Here is a 27,146-nt window from a genome sequence, read left to right on the forward strand (position 1 = left end):
AGCACTAACACAGCATCCACAGGGATCAATATTGCCCCCAACGACGATCTCGCCCGTGCATACAGCACGCACAGGCCCGGCACACGGCACCTTCGGATCCCACTGAAGCACCTCGCACCACTTCGCTTCGTAGCAGACGACATATTCGATTTGCACATGATTGGCATGTGCGTGACGTCGACATAATATGCGTACGCGCCCCGAGGTGATGGCGTCACATAGGCGGCGACGAATCGCTGTTCACAAAGCGAATTTTTCAAAGACGGAACCGTTACATAACACGGATCATACTAGTGCTAATATCAGTAAATGAAGCTTTAGGTTTTCTAGACGGCTCATATGTCTCGTGTGGTCAAAAAAAAAAAAAAATTTCACAAAAAGCATGCGCATCGCCCTATGGTCCCGCAATGTCTTGGACTAGTCAACTGCAGCAGCTAACTCTAAACAAAGAACGATTTATAATGGTTTTATCGCTTGACAAAGAGACCTTAGCTTCAAATCGATCAAGTTTTTGTCCATTTAGAGCTTAAGGATGTGTTACTAGAGCTAGCAAAATTCCAAATTACACTAACTTGACAAGGGCTGCTTCACTCATGACATGGATCACAACGCTTGATACTTGATGCTTAAGAATATAAAGGAACATCGCATGGTTTATGTAGTAAATGTAGCTTCTCTAAAAAGCTCGACTTTAAATTTTGTAGCATTCGTGCCCATTTGAATTCGTCATATTGTTGCTTTTTGAAAGCAAGTTACTCTCTTTATTGCCATGGTGTTTGCAGGACAGTCTTCACCCCATCGTTTTTCATTTCCATCGCGCACCTCTCCTACTCGGTCAGCAATTTCTCAGACTGCCGGATATTCCCTGTTGCTATGGGAACGCTACCTCCAGGCCTTGTCCGAGGGAGAGACTACAGCTACGGGCACACTGTGGTACGTATTCACGCAGACTTTGAACATTACTGAAGACGTGCTTTAGGGAAAAGGTGGCATAAAATCTTAAGCATGACAGTCACAGTCACTATTTGATATACTTATTTGGACGGTGCTTCAGTCCTTCTACACTTCCAAAAGCGGATTCAAGCATTATATTTCTCACACTGACCCTACCACCTGCAAACTGCAGAAAATGTAGACCAAAGCTCTCACTTTCTCTGAACGATATGAATATGCTCGCACGGTGAACAGCGGCACAGTAAGCTGGTGCTGCTGCGCCTTGCAGCGTGCACGGATGCGCCCGGCTCGTCTCAGAAGTAGTGTCGTGAATAAGACGTTGTGTACAAATCCTGTCGAGGCCAGATGACACCTTGTCCAACGCACTTTCACTCCGATGCTAACACAAGGCAGCACAATAAAAAAATCGAGGTAATTGCATGCCATTTTGTAACTATGTCGTCTGCTCACGAAATTCTCGACTGCCGCCGCGCACTGACACGATTCCATTACAGAAGACAAATGACGAACATCACGCGCAGCTATTGCGTATCCTCCAAAAATATTTGGGCGTTTTGTTCATTGTGTCGCAATGGGAAGACACGGGGTCCCAAAGCTGCCCGATTGGATGCGACCAGTCGTCATCGTCAGTGGCGTAGCTAGGTCGTCTGGCACCCGGGGCCCATAGGTCTTCTGTCACCCCCGTCCCCTGGTGTAGCCGGCAGAAAGAGGGGTGTCTTCAGACGTATATGACACCCCCCCCCCCCTCTCTGGCCCCTTGCACCCGGGGCCCACGGCCCCCCGGCCCCCCCTGTTGCTACGCCACTGGTCATCGTTCGACCTTTAATTCGTCGCACTCTTCAGAGCAAGCATTTAAACGGATTCAATATCGCTAAATGCACGACCGTGTCTTACAGAAATTCCCTGGGTCTCAGCACCGTATGATACTCGCGGCACTTTCGAGTTGCAGCTTGCAGAAACAATCCAAGCTCACGCTGATATTGAGAGACTTCTTGTGTTCTCCTTAAGAAACAAACCATTGTTATAATGTAAAAACTCATTGGCGCGTAACCCGAGCTGAAGTTCGAGATAACAGAATAAAATCAATTGTTCGCGTAGCATTCGAAATGCCTAGCTTTAAAATAAATTAAACATTCGGACCACGCAGGGTAAGATTGCGACCTCGCTTTCGCTTCCGCATGCGACGTCATACTTTTTTTTTTTTCAAATTAATTCGCAGCAGTTATCCCGCCGTGACATAGATGGCAACGGTTTCAACACGCAGCCGCTTTCTAAAGATATGGGTTTCTATGAAAGTTTCGTCTCCGTTCCCGTTCACATGTAGCTTGAGATTGATAGTCGCTTCATCTCGCCTAATTACGCGTTCAATATGAAGCTACATCGATTCTTACAATTAGTAGCAGCATGCCAAGCGGCTGAGAGAGCCAGAGAGTGTCAAAACGTGGGAATAACCTTCTTCCGCATGAATACTTACTGTGTCATACCGTCACAATAAGGTATCTGCAGAGGAAACGATACCAACAGAGGCATTATTATGGAGCTCTAAGGCCTGCCACTAATATTTTCATGTCTAAAGATGCACAATCTTTTGCAAAAAAAAAAAAAGGAGTGAATAGTCAGAAATAACATTTCCGCACCTAAGTTGTCAACTTATAAGGTCGGACACCCATGCGACGCTCTGCGACATTCATGTTACGACAAGATTGGATTATGTTGCCGTGCGACGACAGCAGGTTTCACGTTTAAAGGAGCAGGTCCTTCTGTAAATGTCAGTGGGCGATTGTTCATGGCTGTGCCATCTCTGAGTATTTAAGGTTCACATGTTTTTTTTGATTAGAATTTGTTTTCCTTCTTTGAGTGTTTCACTTGATGTGCTGCTGTAACTCAGTGCTTAACAAGAAGGCAGGCAGCGTACGAGCGTGTTCGATTCTTTGCGTGTGCTTTGGCAGCTAGTCCATGCCTCGCCCACGTTCACAAGCTCTCTTTCTTTCGTCCCATTTCAGGAGGAAAGCATCGCAGTCCTTAGGGAAGTTGAGAAGCTGAACCTCTCCATTCCCGTTGCAATATCGTTCGGGATGAAGGGAATGTACTACGCTCCCAAGTTTGCCGATCCGTCGTCACCGAAAGCCGAAGAGTTCGTGCTGTTTAAACCGTGCCAGGATTTTGCTTCTGCTAAGTTCGACGACCCTAAGGAGGTGAGCATACAAAGCTCCTCAGCCATTTGAACAACGCGAATGCAGGATGCATATTGAAACAATCGATTTCACGGTACTGCCTGTGGTAGAGGCGTAACCATTCTGTTGCATACAGAAAAACACCTATAATAAAAATAGCGACGTCATGAAAGCGAGAAGTTCGCAACGCTTTGTATCGTTTGCTAACTGCACGAACACGAATTACATTCATCTACAAACAAAAATGCGTGCTGAAAAAAAAAATTCAGTGATATTACACTCTGTGAAGGTGGATGACCATAGAAGCTCTTTAGCGGACGCCATATAGGTGACCCATAACATTGAACACATGTACGGGCATAATTATTGAAGTAATCTGTCGTCATCGCGGCATATAGGTACGCACATACATTCTCATATCACATCTGTTAATAAATGTGTCGGTCACGTAAGGCTGAGAGTGGCTCACACCCCCTTAAACAATGGCTCATACCCCAGTGAACGCGGCCTCCCCATTACGAAGGCAGAGAAGTGAAATTGCAAGCTGGAGTGATAGCGGGCACCAAGCCAGTTGAGGAAAAGGACGAAGCTACAGCCATTGCTGCTGATGATATATTTTTGCTCGACGGAGCCAACTGTGGAAGACGACGACGACGATAATTTTTCAAGTCTTTTGTGAAAATGTTAAACAAAAATATTTTTTTTGAAAAATCGGTTCTTACACATGTGCCTAGGACCTCTTTGTGTCTCACGTGTGATAAGGGCTTTTCGAGGGCGCATTGCAGGTCCCCGAGCCCACAGGGGCGTGTGTCATTGAGCTTGGACCATTTATGCACAATCACCCCGAGTGGTCCGCATGATTATTTCTTTTTGGTGAACATCTCGACAACACTTTTTCCAGATCCTAGGTATAGACAGCTTCGCTGTAATAGCTGCATAAGTACAACTGGTGTAAAAGCTTTACTTTACTATGTGCAGTTGATTAGTATTGCAGGTGATGCAGTATGTGCAGTTGAACAAAACGGCAAGCAACCGCTTTGTTCGCGTGTCCTTGTCTTCGGCGAAAGAGAACACTTGCACCCTTTACCCAGTATAAAAATTGCCGGTGCACACCGGCACGCAACACCTGTTTGGCATCGTGCGCAGCATCAGACATGACAATGCGAAGAAATATCCGCGGTAGACGCTACAGACTCAGCACAAGCACAGTGGAACACACAAGGAAGACACCGTGTTTTGATATTTGAGACATATGAAGTGACACACCACTTGATATTTACAAGTGTGAGGAAACGTAGCTTGGAACACACGGCAAGTCAATAAGTCCCTTTGCGCAGGTGTAATCATTAACAATCGTCACACGTATAACGCAATTACGTTGATCGAAATGATTGATTCATGACTACACAAAGCCGTTATCGATTGAGCATATCACTGCAGATTTTCTTGCTCGCCCTTTACCTTTCTGAGTTATCGCTGCGGGAGGATTTGAGAATTTCCATGGAGCTGGTCTGTCGCCAGAATCAACAGTAGTTTTTTTCTGTGCCAATAGTGCCACAAGTGCAGATGCGCATTTCGAGCAATGACACTGCTGACATAGAGATTTGCTGTCAAACGCATAGAACGTGAGCATCCGACACTACAGAAGGAAATGGACTGGGAAAGGGTGTCACGTTACGATCTTGATGTATTCATATATATATAAAGGAAAAGTACGTGGGCAATAGGCTGACACTGTGATGCGCATATGATGTTGTCCAGTCGCTTAGGGAGTGGAGTATTTACTATATGGGAGACAGTGGACAGGAGAGTTCCTGTCGAGAATCAATTCTGACGAGGATTCCAGTAAGAGCCACGGTGGACCAGAGAGTATCTCGGAAGGGTTAGGCAAACCTGGATGGCCAATTCCCCGAAATTCATTGCGCAGGTACGCCCAGGAGAGAAAGCTACGGGACGAGGTCATAGTAAGCTGGCTTGCCGAGGCTAGCCGCCTGGCGTCATACTCTGCTCTCGTTTTATTGGGATCGCAATTATATGGATACGCCAGACGCACTTCTAGCATCGCAAGTACAGTCGGCGCCACCGCGTAAGTCCATGTGCGATAACAGCGGAGCCACGCGCCGTATGGTGCAGGTGGCAGTAGAAGCCGAGAAATGGTGACTTTATTTCGGACGCGCAAGGAAGGTTGCCAGGGAGGAAGCCCGCCGTCTTCCACCGCGCTCAAGGCATCTGTGGGGTGGGGCGGGGAATACACCCTCCCCGGCGGTGACTGCGGTGGCACCGCTGAGCGCCGCCACGTGGTCCCTATATTGAAAGCGATCTGCCATGAGTGCAGAGTGTAGGTGCACCAAAAGCTCGAAGTTTCGTGCGCACCACTGTGCTCTCCTCACTTATTTCACGTTAACGCGAGCGGCAGCGGAAGGTCGATTTGATCGCTGCTGTTGGTGCTCTTGCTTGTATAAAAAAAATATATGTTACAAAATGACACTTAGGGCAGCATTAAACAAAATAATTGACACTAGTGAAACCTGTGCAGTACAGTCTGACAAGAAATAAGAAAAAGGGCAAACGTGAAAGGTGAAGCCGAACTAAGATAGGCAAGAAATTGCAATATGCACAGTCTAAAAGGAAATTAGTGGTTGAGGATTTGAAGTCACATGATCTTGCCGCCGATCGAAGGGATGTCAATAGACTGGGATGTGTGGGTGAAGCTGACACCTTCTTTTAATGGCCACACAACCAGTATGCGAAAGTTGCTGTAATCGACATGCACTTCATCGTTATATCGAATACATGGTCTAAACCGGTGTCAATGCTGTGCCACGTCTTTTGTGGACTAGGAGTGAATCGACGATCAACGGCTGCATTGCTATTGTATTCCTTGAATTGCAAGGGTGTTTCAAGCCTTTGGCTTCGAGCGGTGTGATGGCGGGGGAAGAGTGGGGAAGCGCTCGGCTCGGCATCACTCGGGAAGCGGAAAAACACTCGACAGTCGCTCACAACAGCCGCAAAGGCACTGCTCATGCTCCGCCGTTCTAATACAATTTCAAAATTCGCACGCATCTTCTGTCACACTCTCTCAAATGATTGTTCAAACATGTCTAATGGATTAAGTCGATTAAAGGAAAGCTGGACATCGAATAAGATTAATCGTTTCGCGGCATAACTTTAACGGAGTAATCGTCCATCGATATTACCAACCCTACATGCGCAGGTTGCGCGCATTGTAGAGAAAATCCACACGATTCCCTTCCACACCTGCACCTAGCGTCCCGGGAAGGCGTGAATAGTGGGAAAGCGAGATGTAAAGAACACACAGGGAGGGGGCTCCAAGTGTGGCGCCACGCGAGTCTACGCTTCAGAATTAGGGGCGCTAACTTGTGTGGCCGGTGCTGGGATAAGGCTGCGCATAAGACTGATGCGCACGCGTTTACGGTGGGGCGCGCAGCCGGACCAGATTGGGGATGGTGACAGTGTTGTCCCATGTTCGAATTTCTTTGATCCGCACGTGCGATGTACCCTGGGCACTGGATGGCATTGCCGACGCCACCAGCACCTATTTGTTTGTTAGATGTATTAGTGAGGCAAAAGAAATGAAACTCACTGACACACACGCACGAAGTATATTTTTCGCTTACGGCTTACTCTAGCCTAGGCTAACTAAAATTCTACTCAACCCGCCCCTCCCCCACCCCTCACTTTGACTCAAGAAAATTCTTCTCAGTGGGGCTCACTGTGACTCCGATTCACGGGTGAAACCGAGACTGAGTGAGTCAGAGTGAATTATCTCCTGAGCGAGTCCGCTACGTCATGTTCCTGGCTGAATCTTGTTCACCTTCGTTTTCCTCCCAAGCAGTTGAGTGAATCCCCTTGTGATGTATATTTTGGGATCAGGCAGCACGCTTTTGCCGCCCCGGACGATGCATTTTATACGGGCGGCGGGACTGACAGAGAACGAAGTACTAATACTCTAGCAGGGAGGGTGCTGGGTATATTCTCAAGCACATTCAAAATGTTACTGGGTTAAAAACAGTCAGGCTTGGGTTTACAGAATATTTAAAATAACTATAGCAGCTGACATGATGGTAGCCAGCGCGCGCAACCCAGATCGTCTAGGCAGCTAGCATCTGCTTCGTCAGCGTGTCACATGACCCCCGTTGGCGGAAGCACCGGCTCGGTGCTGGCTAGGAGGCGGGTGAGTAATACAACTTAAGACGCGCGACAAGGACCCCGTCGGAGCGATGCTGCGCCACGGTTGACTCAAGAGGGGCGATTTCGTACGTGACGTCAGTTACTTTACGCAAGACACGGTAAGGGCCAGAGTAGCGTGAAAGTAACTTCTCCGAGAGACCAACGCGTCGCGACGGCGACCAAAGGAGAACCAGGGTGCCCGGTGTGTAATGGACGTCACGATGACGGGCGTCATATAAGCGCCGCTGATTGTCCTGCGACTCCACAAGTCGACGTCGGGCAATATCGCGTGCTTCTTGAGCTTTGAGTATGGCTTCACGGGCGTACTAGGACGTGGAATTCAGGCTAGCACGCAGAATTGCGTCGAAAGTTAGCGTAGGGTCGCGGCCAAACAAGAGGAAGAATGGAGAGAAGCCGTTGGTATCATGGCGAGACGAATTATAGGCGAAAGCAACGAACGGCGGCGCAACGTCCCAGTCGCGTTGGTCAGTGGAGACATATATGTACAGCCTGTCAGTAAGGGCGTGGTTAAGGCGCTCGGTTAGACCATTCGTTTGTGGATGGTAAGCAGCAGCATGCTTGTGTTTAGTCGCGCACGAGTGCATAAAGTCGCTTACAACTTTAGAAAGAAAGTAGCGGCCGTGGTCGGTGAGGAGCTGTCGAGGGGCGCCGTAGTGAGGGATGACGTTCTCTAAGAGGAAGTCGGCGACATTCGTTGCATAGCTTGTCGGAAGAGCCCGTGTGATTGCATATCGGGTGGCGTAGTCTGTTGCTACAGCAATCCACTTGTTTCCCGAATCAGACGTAGAAACAGGGCCTGCAAGATCAACACCTACACGAAAGAATGGTTGTGATGGTACGTCAAGTGGTTGAAGGCGACCAGCAGAGAGTGGGGTCGGCTTTTTGCGTCGTTTGCAAAGGTCACACGCAGCGACATAACGGCAGACGTCACGGTATAGACCTGGCCAATAGAAGCGCCGACGAACGCGGTCATAGGTCTGTGACACGCCAAGCTGACCGGTAGTCGGGACATCATGATGCTGGGCGAGAACAGTCTTACGCAGATGCTCAGGCACAACGAAGAGTCGGGCAGGGCCGTCCGGGTGCATGTTAGAGCGGTACAATATACCATGTTGGAGTTCAAATATGCGAAGGGAAGGATCGGGCGTCGTTGAAGTGAGCCGTTGAATAAGGTTTTGTAAGGAGGCGTCCCAACGTTGTTCGGCTCCAATATCGCGAAAAGCAGCCAGAGAGAGAACAGTCACAGGTATGCCGGCCGCAGAAACGTCAGGAGGGTCGACAGGATGGCGCGACAAGCAGTCCGCATCTTGATGTAACCGGTCGGTCTCGTATACAACTGAATAGTTGTATTCTTGAAGGCGCAGAGCGCAGCGGCCAAGTCGCCCTGAAGGATCTTTGAGGGACGAAAGCCAACACAGAGCGTGGTGATCAATGATGACTTAGAATTGGCGGCCGTACAAATAGGGGCGGTATTCACCCACTGCCCAAAGGAAAGCCAGACACTCGCGTTCGGTGATGGAATAATTTCGCTCAGCAGAGGAAAGAAGGCGGCTGGCGTAGGCAATAAGACGCTCTCCCTCTTGTTGTTTCTGTGCCAAGATAGCGCCAATACCGTGGCCACTGGCATCGGTACGGACTTCTGTTGGAGCTGACGCATCAAAGTGAGCCAGAATGGGCGGGGACGTAAGCAGCCCAATCAGCTCGGTGAAAGCACCAGCTTGCTCAGGGCCCCAAATGAATGCGGCGTCTTTTTTAGGAGCTGATTGAGAGGACGCGCAACGTTCGCAAAATTTCGGACAAACTGACGGAAGTAGGAGCAAAGGCCTAAGAAGCTGCGATTATCCTCGGCACATGTTGGCACGAGAATGCCTTTCACTGCCCGTATTTCATCGGGATCAGGGCGTACACCAGAAGAACCGACGAGATGCCCGAGCACAGAGATTTCCCGACGACCGAAGTGGCACTTGGACGAACTTAATTGTAGCCCCACCTGACGGAAAACAGATAGGATCGTCGATAGGCGTTCGAGGTGTGTCGCAAAAGTCGGAGAAAAAGCGATCACGTGGTCCAGGTAACAGAGGTAGATGGATCACTTGAAACCATGTAGGAGGCCATCCATCATTCTTTCAAATGTGGCCGGGGCATTACATAAACCGAAAGGCATCACTTTGAACTGATACAGGCCATCGGGAGTAATAAATGCTGTCTTCTCGCGGTCGATGTCGTCGACGGCAATTTGCCAGTAGCCGGAGCGAAGGTCGATGGACGAAAAATATTGTGCTCCATGCAGGCAATCCAGGGCATCGTCAATGCGTGGTAGCGGATAGACGTCTTTCTTTATTACCTTGTTGAGGTTTCGATAATCGACGCAACATCGCCAAATGTTCGCCTTCTTTTTAACTGGTACAACAGGGGATGCCCGCGGGCTGCAAGAAGGTTCGATGATGTCTCGAGAAAGCATCTTGTCAACTTCGTGTTGGATGATATGTCGCTCAGTAGACGAGACGCGGTAGGGCCGCCGGGGGATCGGGCTCGCATCACCGGTGATTATTCGATGTTTTACGACAGATGTTTATCCTAGGGGGCGTTCTCCAAGGTCGAATATATCCCAGTATGAGGCAAGGAGTCAACGTAGTTCTTGAGTACACTCGTGAGGAAGGTAGGGAGCAATCATTTTTGTTAGGGCATTCAAGTCTGAAGAGACGGGGGCGAAGCCAGGGTTGAACACGACGAGCTGTCACAAGTTAAAGCCGAAATGTGGTAGTCTCTGGCTGGCGTTATTTGCGCCAGGGATATTCCGCGCAGGAGTACTCGTGTGCAGAGTCCAAAGTTCAAAAGCGGACGGCAGGACGTGTTGTCCGAAATGGTAACGACGGTTTGAGGAAAACGACGTTATGCGAGAGCAGGACATCCGGATTAGGAGATACGATGTAGTCACCGTCTTGTACAGGTGGAACGGGGGAGACACCTATGTAGGTAACGGCGCGATGAGGAAGGCGAATATGCTCTCTGGAACATAGCCGTATCGGGGCACTATCGGGAGGGTCAATAGCAGCAGGTACACCGAGTTGCACAGCACCAGTAGAACAGTCTATCAAAGCGGAATGTGCAGACAGAAAGTCAAGGCCCAGGATGACGTCGTGAGGGCAGTGCTCTAGTACATAAAATAAAACAGAAGTATGATGTCCGGCGACACTCACGCAACCCGGACACACGCCAATAACGGCTGGCGTTCCACCGTCGGCGACTTGGACCACAGGCGAAGGGGCAGGAGTGAGGACTTTCTTGAGACGATTCCGAAGCTGAGCATTCATCACAGATGCGTGCGCGCCAGTGTCAATGAGAGCAGTAACAGGTACACCATCCACGTTCACGTTAATGAGGTTCCGCTGAGTGCGCAAGGTCAAAAGAGGGTTATTGCGTCGGGTCGGTTTGGCAGCATCACCTCCAGGTGCTGCACCCGTCAGTTTTCCGGAAGGGTGCACCAGAAGGAGCTAGGGGACGGTGATCGGCGAGATGGGGGCGATCGGGAGAAGCGACGTCGTGGCGTAGGAGAGCGGCTAGAGCGGATAGTACGAGAAGTGTCGCCAGAAATTGCTGGCTGCGTTTGCGGGGCGAACCTAGGAGCAGCATGAGCGCCGTGGAATGGGTGGTAGGACCAGGGGGTCGAATTCCACGAAGACCGGCAGTGACTTGAAATATGGCCGATACGGCCACGAGTGAAGCCTATAGGCCTGTCGTCTGGAGTACGCCCTTCGGCCGGGTTGCGATATCACGTTGGGGCATTCAGGCTGCGGGTGCGTATGACAGTGCTGGACGGAGTGTAGTCAGGCCGATTAACCCAGCAGACGTTGGTCAAGCCAACGTTGGCCAATTCTTGGCGCAACACGGACTGTATCAATGAGACGGTCGCCTGGCAATCGCCGGGGCCATGGGTTGGGATCGTGGCAGGAGATGCGGCCTCTATTTCACGTCGGATGACATGGAGGATGTCGTCAGAGCGAGTGGGTGTGGGCGGACTGCGGACGTCTTCGCAGGTGGACGTAGCAGCCGTGTTGGGAAAGCGAGGAAATGGCTGGGCAATGCGGCGACTCTTGGCTTCTTCAAACCGACGGCTTTCGGTAATGATGGCTTGCACAGTGGAAGAATTCATGAAGACAAGGAGATGGAAGGCGTCATCTGCTGTGCCCTTAATGACATGTGCAACTTTATTGGGTTCGGACATCTTCGGATCCACTTTGTGGCACCGAGCGAGCACGTCCTGGATGTACGTCAGATAGGATTCATTGCACATCTGGACACGCGAAGCGAGGTCTTTTTGAGCGGCACGCTGATGTCCAACAGGCTTGCCAAACAAATCTTTCAGTTTCGGTTTACATATGTCCCAGCTGGTAGGTTGTTCTTCGTGGGTCTGAAACGGGACGCGTGCCGTGCCCACAAGGTAAAATATCAAATTCGCAAGCATGATGGTCTGGTCCCAGTGGTTGCTGGCTGGTTACTGGTTAATGGTTGCTGGTTACTGTAACTAGCACTTATATCCGATGAAGTAGGCCATTCCGTGAAGAGCCTGATTATCTTGATTTCAAGTCGAGAACTCCTTGGTTAGAGTGAACTCCATGCTTGCAATTACATCCCGCGAGCAGTGCTGCAGGATGGCGAAGGTCTCGGGGCACGCTTAGTTAGGAACCGTAAGTCGTGCTATGCACATACCAGTTGGCGTTCATAGGTAATCTCCAGTTCTCTGGCTTTGAAGGCTGCTCCGTGCAGTCGATGCTTTCTTCAACGAAACTGCGAAAGGTGGACTGAATACAAGTAATCGGCTCTTGTGTCCACGAAAGCAGGGACTTTTTCGTCCTCAATAACCCCTTCGCGGTCAGTAGCTATTGGTGATGCTCGGCAGACATTGGTCTCGGCGTCCCATCACATATACATCGTAGTTTCCCTCTATGACTAGGTCGCATCATCAGGCAGTGGCATAGCCAGGCATTTTTTGCAGGGGGTGAGGGGAGGGTGGGGGGCAGAAGGCTGGTACTTACTGAAATTGGGGATAGGTGTAAGCGGATGCTGTCGCGCGTTGTTTCATACTACGCATTCATAATACGCAGAAACGTTTTGGAGAGGGGGGAGAGGACACGTGCCAGGTGTGCATCATACAATCTGGCTGCATCACTTTCGTCAAGCGTTCATTGAGCAGCGTTATCTCTGGATGAAGCCTTCGTCCGCATGCTTGCGTCTTGGCTATGTCTGGTCATGATGGTTCTAGCATCGTCTTCATTGTTGGCAGAGTGTCACGTTTAAGAGACATCCCACGCGAAACGACGACAATTTTGAAGAAATGAAAGAGTTCGAAATGGCATGAACGCATGAGGAGCGTGACCCGAGCCGTGATCCGAAGAAAAGCAGCGCTGGCACTGAAGAACGCTGTCTCGCCAGCACCGTACTGGCCACGGTAGCAGAGGGTGCTCGGTTCTGGAGGCCGTGATGCCGGCATGCCGAGGCGTGGCCGTTGACCTCGGCGACGTTTGAGCGAGGCTCCTTGGACTTGCTGCAACCTCGCAAGGTAGTTCCGGGCACTCCAGCAGCATTCCCCTTTCGAAGGCAGACCAGCGGCGCCACGTAAGACAGTCTCCGGAGCGCCGCGTCATCCCTTGAGCAAGACACTGGTCGGGAGAGGCAGCTGAATTCGTCGATAGCCATAATCAGCCACGCCTCGCTGCCATATCACCAACGACGACAGGGATGCAGTGTTTCTACAAACAGGTCCACGGAACGGCTATGGGAGCTTCCATATCGGTAACCGCCGCTAACTTGACAATGGAAGCACTTGAAAGTCGAGCGCTCGCTTCGTTCAGCCCTGCTCCGAAGGCATTCTTTCGCTATGTGGACGACTGTTTCTGCATCATTCATAAAGAAGCAGTTCAGTCGTTCACTTCACACCTGAACAGCATGGAAGCAGCGATCCAGTTCACGGTAGAAGAGGAAGTCGACGGCAAGCTACCGTTCCTTGATATGCTGATTGAAAGAAAGGGGCCTACTTTGTCGTTCGCAGTTTACAGAAAGCCAACTCACACAGGACGCTACTTGCACTTCGCCTCCTTGCAACCTGCTTCTCACAAAAGGGCAGTGGTTTCGACGCTCCTACGACGCGCGGAGAAAATCTGCACGAGGCAAGAAGACTACGCAGCCGACGCAAGCGTGGTACGGCGGGAACTATCAGCCTGTGGTTACCCGTGCTCTTTCTTGAATGCTGTCGAACGACAAATGGCACGTCCGCAGTTACCCCATGCTGCCTCTAGTCAAAAGCGCGCCGGTATACCCTATATCCCGTCCACGAGTGAAGCTCTAAGCCGTATTCTGCGTTCATACAATGTTCAAGTGGCACACATTCCTAACCAGAAACTACGGCAATCACTCGTCAATGTTAAGGACAAATTACCAAAAGAGAAATTCCCAGGTGTTGTGTACGTTGTCCCATGCGCGGATTGCGACTACGTGTACATTGGCGAAACTGGTGACTTTGAAAGGCGTCTTAAACAGCACAATTATGACGTCAAAAAAGAAAATGTGAAATCCAGTGCCTTGGCTGAGCATGCCACTTCAAGCGGCCACGCAATCGACTGGGGGAAGGCACGTGTCCTTGCCAGGGAAAAAGGGCTATCTCGACGCCTTTATCTTGAGTCCCTCATGATCCAGACTACGCCACACACTCTGAACAGGAGCGATGGCAATCTGCCGTCAGTGTATGCGCGCTGCCTGCGTCACGTGTTCTAGACTATTTAAGCGAGCTGCTCGAGCACTTTCGTTTATTTTACCTGTGAACAAGGCTCCCGTGTGGGAGCCGAAACGTCTTGTTTTCTTTTAAGTCTTTATTTGGTCGGCGAAGTGCCCCGGGTTTTCTACCTTTTAACCATGAGAGACAGATGGATTGCCTGACTAATACTCAGGCGATGATATGTACAAGGTCGTTGGAAACACTGACCAAGGACGAGTTGTCACCAAGCTCGGACTTTCAGGCAACACAAGCCGGTAACAGAAAGTAAGGATCTCCTGTTTGTGTAGGGAAGCAGTGTGCTGCCAGAGAGGCGAAGGTGGTGAGACTGCTGTGACGTGCGAGGACGCGAACTAACGCGGTCAGCTATAACTGTTAGCATTGTTTTGGGATTGGTTTGAGATATCTCCTAGGATTACTACATATATGCATGGTTACCGAGTGTTAGTTTCCGTGTTCTTTCGTATATTTTTGCTGTGTGAATAAATCTTGTCTGCTGTGCGACTCGGCGTCCCTCATTTTCATCTCTAGAACACACCCCCCGAGAACGTTGACAAGACTGGCGAACAATGCCACAATTTCATCGGCCTAGTCACCGATTATCGGGATTTGCAGAGGCTGATTGGGAACGTTTGGTGGCAGTAGCTAAACACCTAATGTTATCAAAGGAAGAGATGATTACGTTTTTTGAGAGGTTCTAGCGGGAGCAGGATAAGCAGCACGAATGAGCGCGCGAAGAGCACAAGCGTGCGTGCGAAGCGTATGAACGGGAAAAGGAAATATTCGAGGTGAAGTTGAGACAAGCGGAGATAAGTGCGTGTCCGCGCAATGACACTAGTACACCAATGTCGGTGTCATCCGAATTATCCTTTCCTACGCCGAGACAGCTTTTTCCCAGAAAATGAAAGGCGGCCTTCGATTGACGAAGGGATGACCTGGATGCGCATTTGCGTCGATTTGAGAGAATTGCGGTCGGGCAAGGTCGGAAAAAGAGTGATTGGGCCTGCGCCTGTGTTTAGTGGGTGAAGCGTTGAGTGGGTTTGGCCGAATGCCAGCGGAAGAATCGCTAGACTATGAAAAGGTCAAGACAGAAGTTTAGACTAACCACTGAAAGGTTTCGTGAGAAGTTTAGACTGTGGCGAGATTAAGACTATTAGTGTTGTATTTGTCGGTTTGCTTTGGTTTACATTTCTTGTGTTTATTTGTATTTCGGACGTGCCCTGTATTTTTGATGTGTGATAACAGCCTGTGTGTTGTGCTGCTCGGCGTCCCTTATTTCCATCTACAGAATGCACGCCCCCGAGATCGGTGACACAGAGAACCTTTGGTATTTCAAAGAACAGCATTTTCAACCTCTATTTGCTGCATTCAGTTTTCGAGATTAAGGCTGGGAGATAGGTAAAAGCTCACCCTAGCCGCTTCTTAGATAACGGCTATCAGATCAGTGCTACTTGTGTACGTCTGTTGTTTACAAACGGGAGTGTCGGCGAAATTTTCTCTACCTTACTACGATATAATTGGTGATGCCACATGCAAATCTGTTTTTCTGTGAGTATAAGCTCACAAAAAGTCGTGTTATGTAGATATGCTCAGGGAGTATTTACATATCCCTCTGATGTACATGATCGCAAAGCGGGTGGTGGTCGCGGGCATGCAAAACTCCTGCCTTTAGCTTAAGATATTTTCAATGTTGAAAACAAACACAGAAGAGAGACTCAGAGAAAGGACTTGCGACGCATTCATAATTCAAGAATTTTTGAAGGTTTGTATGAGCACACAGAAATGACCGCGCATGCGTAGCGAACAAAGGGAACAAATATAAAGGGATATGCCAACCCACCATATCGAAGCAATTTCAAAAAATTAAGTCCAAGCATGCCCACAGGCATGCTTGGATATGGCGTATTGAATGTGGGCATATCGAGAAATACAAATTCTTTGTCATGTAGAATGACAGAAAGAAGGCTCACGCAAGTATATCCTCCTTCTTTTAAAAAGACCCTCTTATAATTCGAACGCGAGCTGAGTATTATTTTTATGATCAATTCATGTTTCAGTGAAAACTGGAAAGCACCCTTCGTTTACTGAGACGTTGCACTGGGCAACTGTGGGCCAGCTGACCGCGATGGCCGCAGCGGCTGACGAGGGATGACGTTCGACAGCAGGCAGAGGTGGTAGCTTAGGTCAATGCTTCGGGCTCTTGCTGAGGCAGTTGCACTCCCAGTTTGGGAACTGTTCGCCAATGGTGTGTCTCTTCTCGGACGATGTCAACCGTATAGGCGGGCAGAGCCTGCGACGCTGGGAACACCTTGCAGAGTCGCTCGCGAAAGGCGGGTGTAATGGTCCCCTGGAAACTGATGTAGCCTAAGGCGTGTGCTTAGCAGCAGTCTGTCAGCGCGCGACGGTTATACTTTGTAATGCGCATTTCTAGTCAATTCTGAAACATCGTGGCCTCCCGCAGTAATTCTGACATGGCACTGAATGCATGGGTGGCGCAACCGTGCGGCGAAGCGTTCGTTTGTCGCCACCAAGACCACAATTCATTTTTTTTTCCTCTGGCATATAGGAATATTAAGCGGCAAAAGCGCGGTGTTCTCATTAGGTAGTCCTATTCGGGCTACTGGTATAACTTGGGCTATTCAAAGCGAAGCTTTCTTTGCGAACCAGCCGCCGCCCTCACCCTATGCGCCTTTCTTGCTGACCGCGGCTGCCACCGAATAGGTCACACTCAGCTGCGGGGGACCGCGGGCAATTCATCGTGTGGTAGGATTCTGCAATTCGTACGTATTTGTGGACGAAGGTGTACATCCCTTGCCAATAATATCGTAGGCGAAGCCGTGTGTACGTTTTTGACACTCCGACGTGATCACTCTGTGGGTCGGAATGTAAAGCGGAGCATAAATCTTGTCGTAGGTGGCGGGGCACTACTAAGAGCCATTTGCGGCCGTCATTGTGGTAGTTGCGGCGGTATGAAAGTCCGTCACGGATTGTGAAATGCTGCGCCTTACGGAGAAACGCTCCAGGCGCCGAAGTTGCCGGAGGATTTGACAAAAAGTCAAATATCATGACTATCCATGGGTCTTGTTGTTGCTCCGATGCCATGTCCAGGATGTCAAGGGGTGAGATGTCATGTCTGTAGGTAGAAGTATTGCTGTCTGAAATAACTGGGAAGTGCGAGAGGGCATCGGCGTCAGAGTATTGGCGTCCAGAGCGATAAGTGCCACGGATATTATATTCCTGGATTCGCAAGGCCCACCGAGCGAGGCGGCCCGATGGGTCTTTTAGGTAAGACAACCAAAAAATAGCGTGATGATCCGTCACCACGTCAAAGGGTCGACCGTAGAGACATAGCCGAAATTTTTGAAGAGCGCATACGATAGCCCGACTCTCTTTATCTGTTACTGAGTAATTGGCCTTAGGTTTCGTGAGGGCACAACTGGCATAAGCGACTAGATATCCGGCGTTAGTGTTCTTGCGTTGTGCGAGCACGGCACCAAGGCCGGCACCACTGGCGTCAGTGTGAAGTTCTGTAGGCGCGCTAGGATCAAAATGGCGCAAGATTGGCGGAGACGTGAGTAGGTGACGAAGAGTCAAAAGGCATCATCAGAGGCTTCCGACCGAGCCGAAAGTTCATTGTCGCCTTGAAGAAGTTCGTTTAGTGGTGCGATCACAGTGGCGAAATTGCGAACGAAACGTCGAAAATATGAGCTAGGCCAATGAAGCTGCGTAGTGCTTTCAAGTTAGTGGGCTTCGGAAAATTGGATACGGCACGAAGTTTAGCAGGATCCGGAAGAATGCCTTCTTTGGAGACAACGTGGCCTAATATAGTCAGTTTTCGAGCTGCAAATCGGCACTTTATTAAGTTAAGCTGGAAACCAGCACTCCGGAGACAGGTCGAAACTTGATGTAAACGCCGAAGATGGGTCGGAGAATCAGAGGAAAAGACGACAAAGTCGTCGAGGTAGCAGAGACAAGTATGCCGCTTCAGGCCGCGTAGGATGCCGTCCATCATGCGTTCAAAGGTGGCGGGTGCATTGCACAGAGCGAACGGCATTACTGTGAATTCATACGAGACATCTGGTGTTACAAACGCGGTTTTAGAACAGCCAGCGTCAGCCATGAGCACCTGCCAGTAGCCAGAACGGAGATCTAAGGAGGAAATAGCTCCGCTCCTTGCAAACAGTCAAGTGCGTCGTCAATACGTGGCAACTGGTGTACATCCTTTCGGGTAATCTTGTTAAGCCTTCGATAATCGACGCAAAATCGCATGGTGCCGTTTTTTTTTTTTATCTAGGACGACTGGCGATGCCCAGGGACTACTAGAAGGCTGGTTGACATATTGAGCATATCGTTCACCTGGTCATTGATAACGCCTGTTTCATTCGCCGATACTCGGTACGGACGCTGTCGAATTGGTGCATGGCTTCCAGTGTCGATAGTGTGCGAAACAGTCGTTGTGCGGCCGAGTGATGTTGCTTAGCAGTCAAAAGAGAAAGAGAAGCCTTGGAGCAAGCGGAGGAGTTCGTCGCGCTGCGTCGTCGTAATGCCACTGGCAATACCTGGCGTAAACTAACGCCGCGGTGATTGAGGAGGCGATGTCTGGAGAGCGGCAAGATAAGTGGATTCGTCCATCGTGTCAAATATTGAAGATGAGGTCAGTGTCTCTGCTCTGCCAAGGCTTTCACGGCGGCGTAAAGTAATTGGTTCAGCCGATGGGTTTGAGACGCACATGAAAGAGGCGCCAGCTTTGAACTCGAGGACGGCGAACGGCAGTGGTAGTGAACGGCGTCGAACTAAGGGTTCAGACGGAGCAAAGAGTACTGTGCCGTCATCTACAGAGTCACAAGAGATACTGACAAGAGTAGAAGACAAGGCAGGTATACCAGTGTCTTGTGAAACAGTGATTTTGCGAATGGTCCTTATGGTCTGTGATAATATCGGTCGAAAACTGAAACAGCTCGATTTCTGCGCGGGCGCAGTCAATGATCGCATCATGTGTGGAGAGAAAGTCCCAACCTAATATGACGTCGTGTGAACATGATGGCAACACGAAGAATTCTGACATAGAGGACCCCCTGAATGACGACACGAGCGGTGCAGGCCCCGGAAGGCTAGACGTGCTGCGCGTTGGCAGTTTCAAGGGACAGTCCAGAAAGCGGCGTCGTCACTTTTCCTATCTTGCGGCAAATACGGGTATCTATCGCTGAAAGTGCAGCGCCAGTGTGGACAAGTGCTAGCGTCAATGTTCCTTCCATGGCGTCTTCAATAATGTTCTTCGGGGAAGTGTAAGGCCTTATACATTTCGCTGACACCGCAGTTCTCGCCTCCTGAACTGCTATATTTAGTTTTCCTGGCGTAGAGGGCTCCGCCGCCGTTTCATGGGGCAAAGGGAGTGGCCGCGAGGAGAAGGTGAACGGCGAGCGGCGGGGAATGCGGTGTCGACGGCAGAAGGAGATTCAAAGGTGTCCGAATAGTTGCGGCGTTGTTGGAAACGTGGCGCATATGGACGCACATTGTTGGGGACGTTCGGTGTAAGCGTGTGCCACGTGTCCAGCACGGCCACAATAAAAAACAAATCGGATGGTTGTCTTCCGTGCGCCAATGGTCTCGAGGTTGTGCATAATGCACCAGTGGAGGAACTGGAGGGGATACGGGTGGGCGCAAAAGTGGGCGAAGGGGGCCGTAGGTCAGCGGCGCAGGCCTCATCGCGACTTCGGTGTACGTCAGGGGAGCGGCCGTCGGAGCCTCCTGGAGAGAAGGCGAAATATGGTCGGCTACCTGTTCCTTGATAACAGATTGGAGAGCGGGTGCTAACGGAGTGCTCGGCTGGCCATGTGTAAGTGGAATCGAGGAAAGCTGACGAGCCACCTTTTCACGGACGAACTCCTTGATCTGTAGCAACAGCGAAGTGTTATCCGGGGCAGCAGCAAAGCTCGACATTGAAGTGGCCTAAGGTGTAGATTGGCGAGTGGCTACGCGTTGTTTGCGTAGTTGGTCGAAGCTTTGACAGAGGCTGACGAGTTCAAAGACTGTCAACGGATTTGTCGCCAACAGCACCTGGAAGGCGTCGCCTTCAATGCCTTTAAAGATATGGCGGATCTTCTCGGCATCAGCTATTTTGACGTCAACGCGGTTGCAGAGTTCGACAACATCTTCTATATAGCTGATAAACGTCTCCCCACACTGTTCCGCACGGCCACGCAAACGCTGCTCGGCGCGAAGCTTGCGAACGGTGGGGCGCCCAAATACCTCTGTCACGTTAGTCTTGAAGGCCGTCCACGTCGTCAGATCACGTTCGTGGATGCGGTGCCACAAGCTGGTGACACCCGCTCAAATAAAACTGCACGTATTTGAATTTTTTGGTGTCGTCCCAATGGTTGTGGATGCTCATCCGTTCGTAGTCAGCGAGCCAGTCTTCTACGTGATGGTCTTCGGTACCACTGAAGATGGGTGGGTCGTGTTGACGTAACTGGCCGGGGCAGACCACGGTAGTCACCGGGGCATCGGGTTGTGGTTGTGGTGGTCCTTCTTCCAGCATAATGAAGACGGGCTGCACTGTCCGATTACGAAGTTGCAGAACTGCGGTTGTACCCAGCAGCCTTACCAATTGTAAGGGGGGTTTATTCGGCTCGTAGAGCAGCAGCGACAAACTCACCACCAGCATGTAGGGCGCAGCCAGCGAACGAACTGGGTCCAAACCACGCGATGGCAAAGGGACTTTTCAGCCTGCGATCTTCTTCGTCACAATTGCAATACAAATTTCTGGAAAGTATGGCTATAGCGCGATGATATTTCTTGAAAGCTTGCGAATGTGGAGAGGTAGAACACGTTCAGCGCAGCGTATGTAATTTCGCAGTTTTGTCTCGTGCTAGATGGCGTGTTTCTCGTTGCAGTAATATTTGTCTGCGGCACTTAGTCCCTCCACGCAATTTGCCGTCAAGGCAGTGAGCTGGGCTTCTTCCGAGTAGTCTGACTTCGTTACAGCACTCAAAATTAACACAAATGAAGGAAACTACAGGAAGGGTACTATAATTTAACTGGTTTACTAACGCACAGACAGTACCGGTGAAAAACAGGGCGTGGAGGAATGATGAAGGAATAAATGTATGCTATCCTGACTTACAACACAAGAAGCCTACATTGAACTCAGTCTACGACCCGATACCAGCAGGTACGACCAAGAAACGGCACCGATAGCCACCCTGCCGGCCTCTGGAAGGGAAATAGGCCCTAGGCTTCACTGCTTTCCGCAGCCCTTGCTAACCTGGGTCCTGCCGCGATCCACGAGCTGACGATACTCGCCACCTTACAACTCTGTTCCAGAATAAATGTGTACTAATTGCGCATGAGGGACAGGATAGATGACCAAGCTCTTTTCAAAGCGAAAGCTTTACTACGCCAGCCAGCGAGCCATTTCGGCTGGTCGCACCGTCTGCCGTATGCCATATGCCGTGGCCGACGAACGACCTTGAGCCGCCGTTGCCTAGCAACGCTGCAGCCGCGCTCCAACAGATGGCACCGCCGTCGACGCCGTTGCCGTCGCCGCTCGCTCCACCGGATGTGCTCCGCTAGTGTAGAGGTAGATGAGGTGTCGCCTCGCGGGGGGTATATATATCTATATATATATATATATATATATATTCGCTTCGCCTCAGTGTATTTAGTCGTTATGGAGAGCGCGAAAGAGACGCGAGAAGAACGCGCCGCACGACTCGAGAAGCGTTGTAAAAGCCTAGTCGTTACCTGCACAGTGTGTCTTATCGTGTCCAGACAATGAAGCTAAACCAAACGCTTAACCACAAGCTAACAGCACAAGCGTAGCCATGCAGCTCTCGCTTTCGCAATTCATCTAGGGTTAACCAGAGCTAAATGACAGGCAATTTTTTTTTCTTTCTGAGAAAGATATAGAAACGGGCGGAAGAAGAATTTCCAGTGTTCGTTAGAATAGAGTCGGCCTTGAGTTTGTACCATGTTTGAGCCAATACTATAGCTGCCGAGAACACCTTGGCGCTCAAGAACTGACGTGCGCTTACATGTTCAGGGGGAGTTTCCACTTAATTGGCGAGTCACTCAAGCAATGAGTTAACAATTCCATTTTTATTTCATTTGTACTGCTGATTGTCAATGAGGTCCTTTAGTTCCGGTTTATGTTGTATTCGTTCTTCATTCATTTTTATAGGTGTGCCGTAAGAGCGGCTGGGAAGTGCCGAAGAACTTGCCTACATATGCCCACAACTTGGCGGAGAAGATGACAATCACCTACCTAACCGAGGCAACTATAGCTACACTGGTGAGTTCACAGGCTGGCCTGTCGTTGAAGCCTCTATTAATGTGACTGTTATTCACAGGGCACATCGAACACTTCCCGTTTTTTTTTTTCTATCTATGTCGGCATCCAACCATTTTCCTGCCACGCCAACTTCATTGTAGCTCTGTGCCACTGAGAATACGGCAATGGGTATATTTGGCCACTGTAATGAGTAGAAACCGCATGTTTAGGCACTATACAAAGGCTTCTTAAGCGCCTATAACAGGCACTAAAGCTCTTATTTAAATAAGACCCCCATGCGCAGGCTGAAATATGAGAAACTTCCGCTTTGCATCTGAGGAAAAAATTTTTTTCTGGAAAGCCCAGCGCACTAGAGTGCTGTTTTCTAAAATTTACGTTCGCCATAAAATGGAATGAGGGAGGTTGCATTATCTCAATATTTTCGGCTTTCCTGTGGCATCTTTTCTCGCTCACTATTGGTTTCTATGCAATAAGGGAATGCTGCGGACAAATATTTGTACTTCGCAACTTTCGATGATTCAATGCTATCTGCAAGTCCAGAATTCGCACCAGTCGAAACCTCTGACGGTTCTTTCAGTACCAATAACCACAATTTTTGTCTTAGATTGAAGACTTGAACTTAGAAAGAGGTCCATTGGGGATGGTGGCGAACCTCTATGAACACACGAAAATAGCCTCACATACCAGGTCAGAGCTGCGCTAGAGCGTTCACGTTTCTCGCTGATGTAGACTAAAAGCGTAAAGGGGGCGCATAAGTGCGCTAGAAACATTGAAGTGTATTGCCACTTAGTTCAGTCTCAGCCCTTCTGGATGCCGGTAGCTGGATGAGCCCCCTACATGAATTTTTGGTTCTGTCACACGCGTGGAGACCTCGTATCTCTTGCTTATGATAGTCAGGCTGGCGATCTTGAAATGGCGATCAGCCCTGTGCATGCAGGAGGAGCTTATGATAATTGTGTTTTTAATCTCGTTGGCCCGGAGTTGATGTAGTGATGTTGCAGCCGCGGTGTGGCCAGTGGACTTGATGACAATGTTGCGGGGACAGAATGAACGTATGTTGACGCAGTGGACGCCACAATGTACACGAAGAACAATTTTGTATTCAGCGGCCGAGAGAGGAGGAGGACGAGGCAGAATGTAGCTCACTTGCGGGAGAGTTTTGAGGGTGCTTGGCGAGGTCCGCGAAGGCTTCTTGGTGTCGGAGTAAACAAAATACTCGCGCCAGTCAAGGATCTCTGTCGCTGTGTTGGCGACGCTGTGCACGATGCTGATTTGACTCGTGGCTGCGGCGGCTGGTACCGCCGATGCAAACTACGGGCTTCCACGACTTCTCGTTTAAGGCGAAGGGCTTTCTAGGCTCATGGTAAAGCATGTGTCAGCAAGCCTGACCACCGGAGTGCCCGCCGAAGGGTCATTACATCATATGAAGACTGATTAAAGAATGAAAAACGATTGATAGTGACAGTTAGTTAATGACAATGGTATAACAGGGATTGGTAGAGGTTAATAATGACCACTAATTATTACTAACGATTTGTACTGACTACTAATGATTCCGAAATGACCAATATGTCTAACGACGTCTTGTTATGACCACAATTGATTAAAATGACTAGAAATGTGTAATAAAGAGCAGTAATCACTAAAATGACTACTAATGCCTCTTAATGACTAGTAATGACTATACGATGACCAATTTGTCTGACGACGTATTGCAATGACCACAATTGATTAGAAATGACTAAATGTGCTTAGTGCTGATCAGTAATAACTAATAATGATAGAAATTACTTGTAATGACTACTGGTGACCATGATATGACCAACATATCTAACGACGCCTTTTTACGACCACAACTGATTAAATTAACTAAAAACTCTTAGTAGTGAGCAGTAGTGACTAAAAGAAAGAAGAGAAAGAGAAGAGGCAAACAGAAAGAGGGGAATGATAAGACAAGGAAGAGTAGGTTTTCGCCGTTCACTTCTTGAAAAGATATCTTAATAGACCATCTACGTTTTTCTTTGGTTGCTAGTAATAATCAGAATCATCGTCTTGTGCAAGATAGCCTTGCCGTGTCAGCGCGCTGTCTGTTTCACTCAGGAATAAAGCGATTAGCATAATCACTCACGATTGAGGGCGTCGCAGATTGGGAAGAGCATCCCTGCGCATACATGTAGGGTATATGTACGCTTCGTTTGCACAAAAATAAAGCAGTTGATAGCCTGCGCTCAGCTGCCGTGTGTAGTTGTTTCGCCTAATTCCTCTCCCTTCTACGCTCTGCGCAACAGTGGTAATTATGTGGAATCGACTAGCCCACAGCGGAATTTTCCTTAATTGCATAGAACGACGTTTTGGTAAGAAATTAGGTGGAACGACCGCACATACTTTACCGCAAATGCGACTGCGCATATCTCATAAATTGTTCAATGCGCAAAATTCTTTACACCCGCTAGAATTTCTAAATTGCTTTATGTGTCATGAGTAAATTAGTTAAAAACAGTACTATTGAATGTTTGGTAATTAGATGACTAGGAATTTCAATTCCTTGGGCAAGTAATGTCAGCCTCTTCGAGCTGACCAGTCACGGTCTAGAATTGGGCTACCTGCCACATGCAAATTAATAAAATTTTTGAAAGTGTTCGCTGAGCCACCGCCTATTACAGCGATCTGGTCCGTTTTAGATCACCCTATAGGAGAAGTTTATGGAATTGTTATTTAAGACATTAATTTTCTTACTACGGAGTTCCTTCAGTTTGTGCTAATACCTAACAGAGTGAACTTATTTCCATGCGTGGTGCGATCTCTTTCGTTTCCTTCTTTTTTTTCTTTTGCAGGTATGTGATGCTAAGGACTTCAACCTGAAACTAAACTACGGCCTTGCTGCCTACGACATAGACTACGACGTACGTCAAACATGCCTGGCTTTCGGCTTTGCAACATCACTTGGACGGCCTTCTCAACTGAACCGGGTCCTTAATATGCGCCAAGTGATGGATTTTTTGCGTACGAACTACACCAGCTCCAAAGACAACTTCAACTGCTTAGCGGTTTCGGATCCTTTAAACTCCCTGATTGGTCCTTAAACTTCAGTGAATGCCGTCCATATGGGTTTCCCCTGAAGTCGTCGTGGCTGCTGGATTGTCAGGCAAACTTCTACAAAAAATAAAAGAGGAGAGGGAGAAGAAAAACTTCGTTTTTGAGTTGGGCTTCACGTGTCCGTTTCCAAACTGTTCAATGTTGCTTCTGCAATCCTCAACAATGTATGATGTACAGAATAAGCTAATTAACAATAATTTTTTGCGATAGCAATTACACGAACGCTCAAGGCGCCGCCATTGCCACTGACCTTATCGTGCTGCCCTGGTGATGGCGCCTGCGCCGCTCCCACGCAGCGGGTTCGAACTCGAGATGCGCCGAGTGCGTTTGGCTGCAAAACGGCGAAGTACCGTGAACTCAGCATCAATGTTGCATGGTTCAATATGTTCAACATTGGAGCATGGGCAGAGTCCTGCCGTCCTCTGCTGCTGTGAGCGTCATGCGCGTCACACCGTATAAGCACACTAAGGTTGGTGCTTATCTGCTTTGGGAACACCTGAGCCTGAGCCGCAGTCCACGTCAAACCAGTCTTGTCTAATGGTACCGTGCGCTGGTCCCTATCTTGCTCGTACTCTGGTTGCACCGATGTGGAGCCTCCTCTTTATCGGAGCTAGAGAAAGCGCGACCGAGCCCAACATGTAGCCACTGCCCAGAGCTGTCTTGAAGCCGGAAGAGCAGGCACGTCAGTGCGTACTCTTTTGTAAACAAGGCGAACAGGCGCCGACGCACGAACGGGGCAGACGCGGGGCCAAGCAACGTTTTAGAAACATTTCAGCTTCACAGCTCCGTATACGAGCCCGCGTGGAGGAAGGAAAGAAGTTGGGAAGGAACATCACACAACCCGATTGAAGCCAACAGTGTCGTCCCAACACTTGGTGAAAACGTCAGAGCAGAGAGGCTATGGACGAACGTGTGGAAGGTTTAAGTACTCACGGTAAATTTTTTTTTCCATACCCACTCGCACGGAGGAAAGGAAAATTTCCTCCGTTGGAGTAAATGTCGATTGTTAGTCTGCGATCTCGACGTAAGAGGTCACATGTTGGGCTGACATTGAGCCAAGGGACTGGCGTCAAAGGTCGTTCGCTTGCCAATGCTGGCTCCGTGACGTAATGCTCTATGCAAACTTTTTCCTTCCGCCAAGCGTGCCCACTAGCCGGCGTAGCCGCAGCGGCTACCGCTGCAACTACCAGCGCTGCAGTCGCTTCTTTAGTCACGAATCACCCATCGTCTACTACTGTTGAGCTGGGACCTTTGCTTGGTCCTGTACTGTTTGTTTGCGGGTAATGCAGTTTAGATAAGCACTTAATTCTTTATGAGAAACCAGTGCTATTTAACAAGCAGTTCATGGAGTTCATGTGTCTTGAGGTCATTTCTCTCTTCATGCACGGTGTTTCGTCTGCCATATTATTGCAGCGATGAGTGGTTTTCGCCGTCTATCCTCTACTGCTTACTTGTCAATGAATGTGGTTTTGCAGCCGAGAATGATGTGAAAAGAAAATTACTTTATACCGATCTCTTAAGACACATGTAGCTAGCGCCTGGAAGCTGGAGCTGTACTGCGCAAATAAGAGGTAGTGCGCCATAATTCTGCTTGTCAATCAACTGTTCAAAATAAGAAGCGCTACACAATGCCCTACTCAATGATTTTTTT

The 27,146-nt window shown here is 49.3% G+C and overlaps 1 protein-coding gene across 1 annotated transcript; it reads left to right on the top strand.

Annotated features, from left to right (window-relative positions):
- The first annotated feature begins 788 nt into the window (after nt 1–788).
- LOC129388352 (uncharacterized) lies at nt 789–25,562 on the top strand. The gene is made up of 4 exons (XM_055078484.2): nt 789–933; nt 2,958–3,149; nt 22,289–22,399; nt 25,234–25,562. The coding sequence occupies exons 1-4, from the start codon at nt 874–876 to the stop codon at nt 25,480–25,482; spliced, it is 612 nt and encodes a 203-aa protein (XP_054934459.1). The 5' UTR covers nt 789–873; the 3' UTR covers nt 25,483–25,562.
- Nucleotides 25,563–27,146: the final 1,584 nt, after the last annotated feature.

This window comes from Dermacentor andersoni, chromosome 10 (assembly GCF_023375885.2).
Source record: "Dermacentor andersoni chromosome 10, qqDerAnde1_hic_scaffold, whole genome shotgun sequence".
NCBI classification, from domain to species: domain Eukaryota; kingdom Metazoa; phylum Arthropoda; class Arachnida; order Ixodida; family Ixodidae; genus Dermacentor; species Dermacentor andersoni.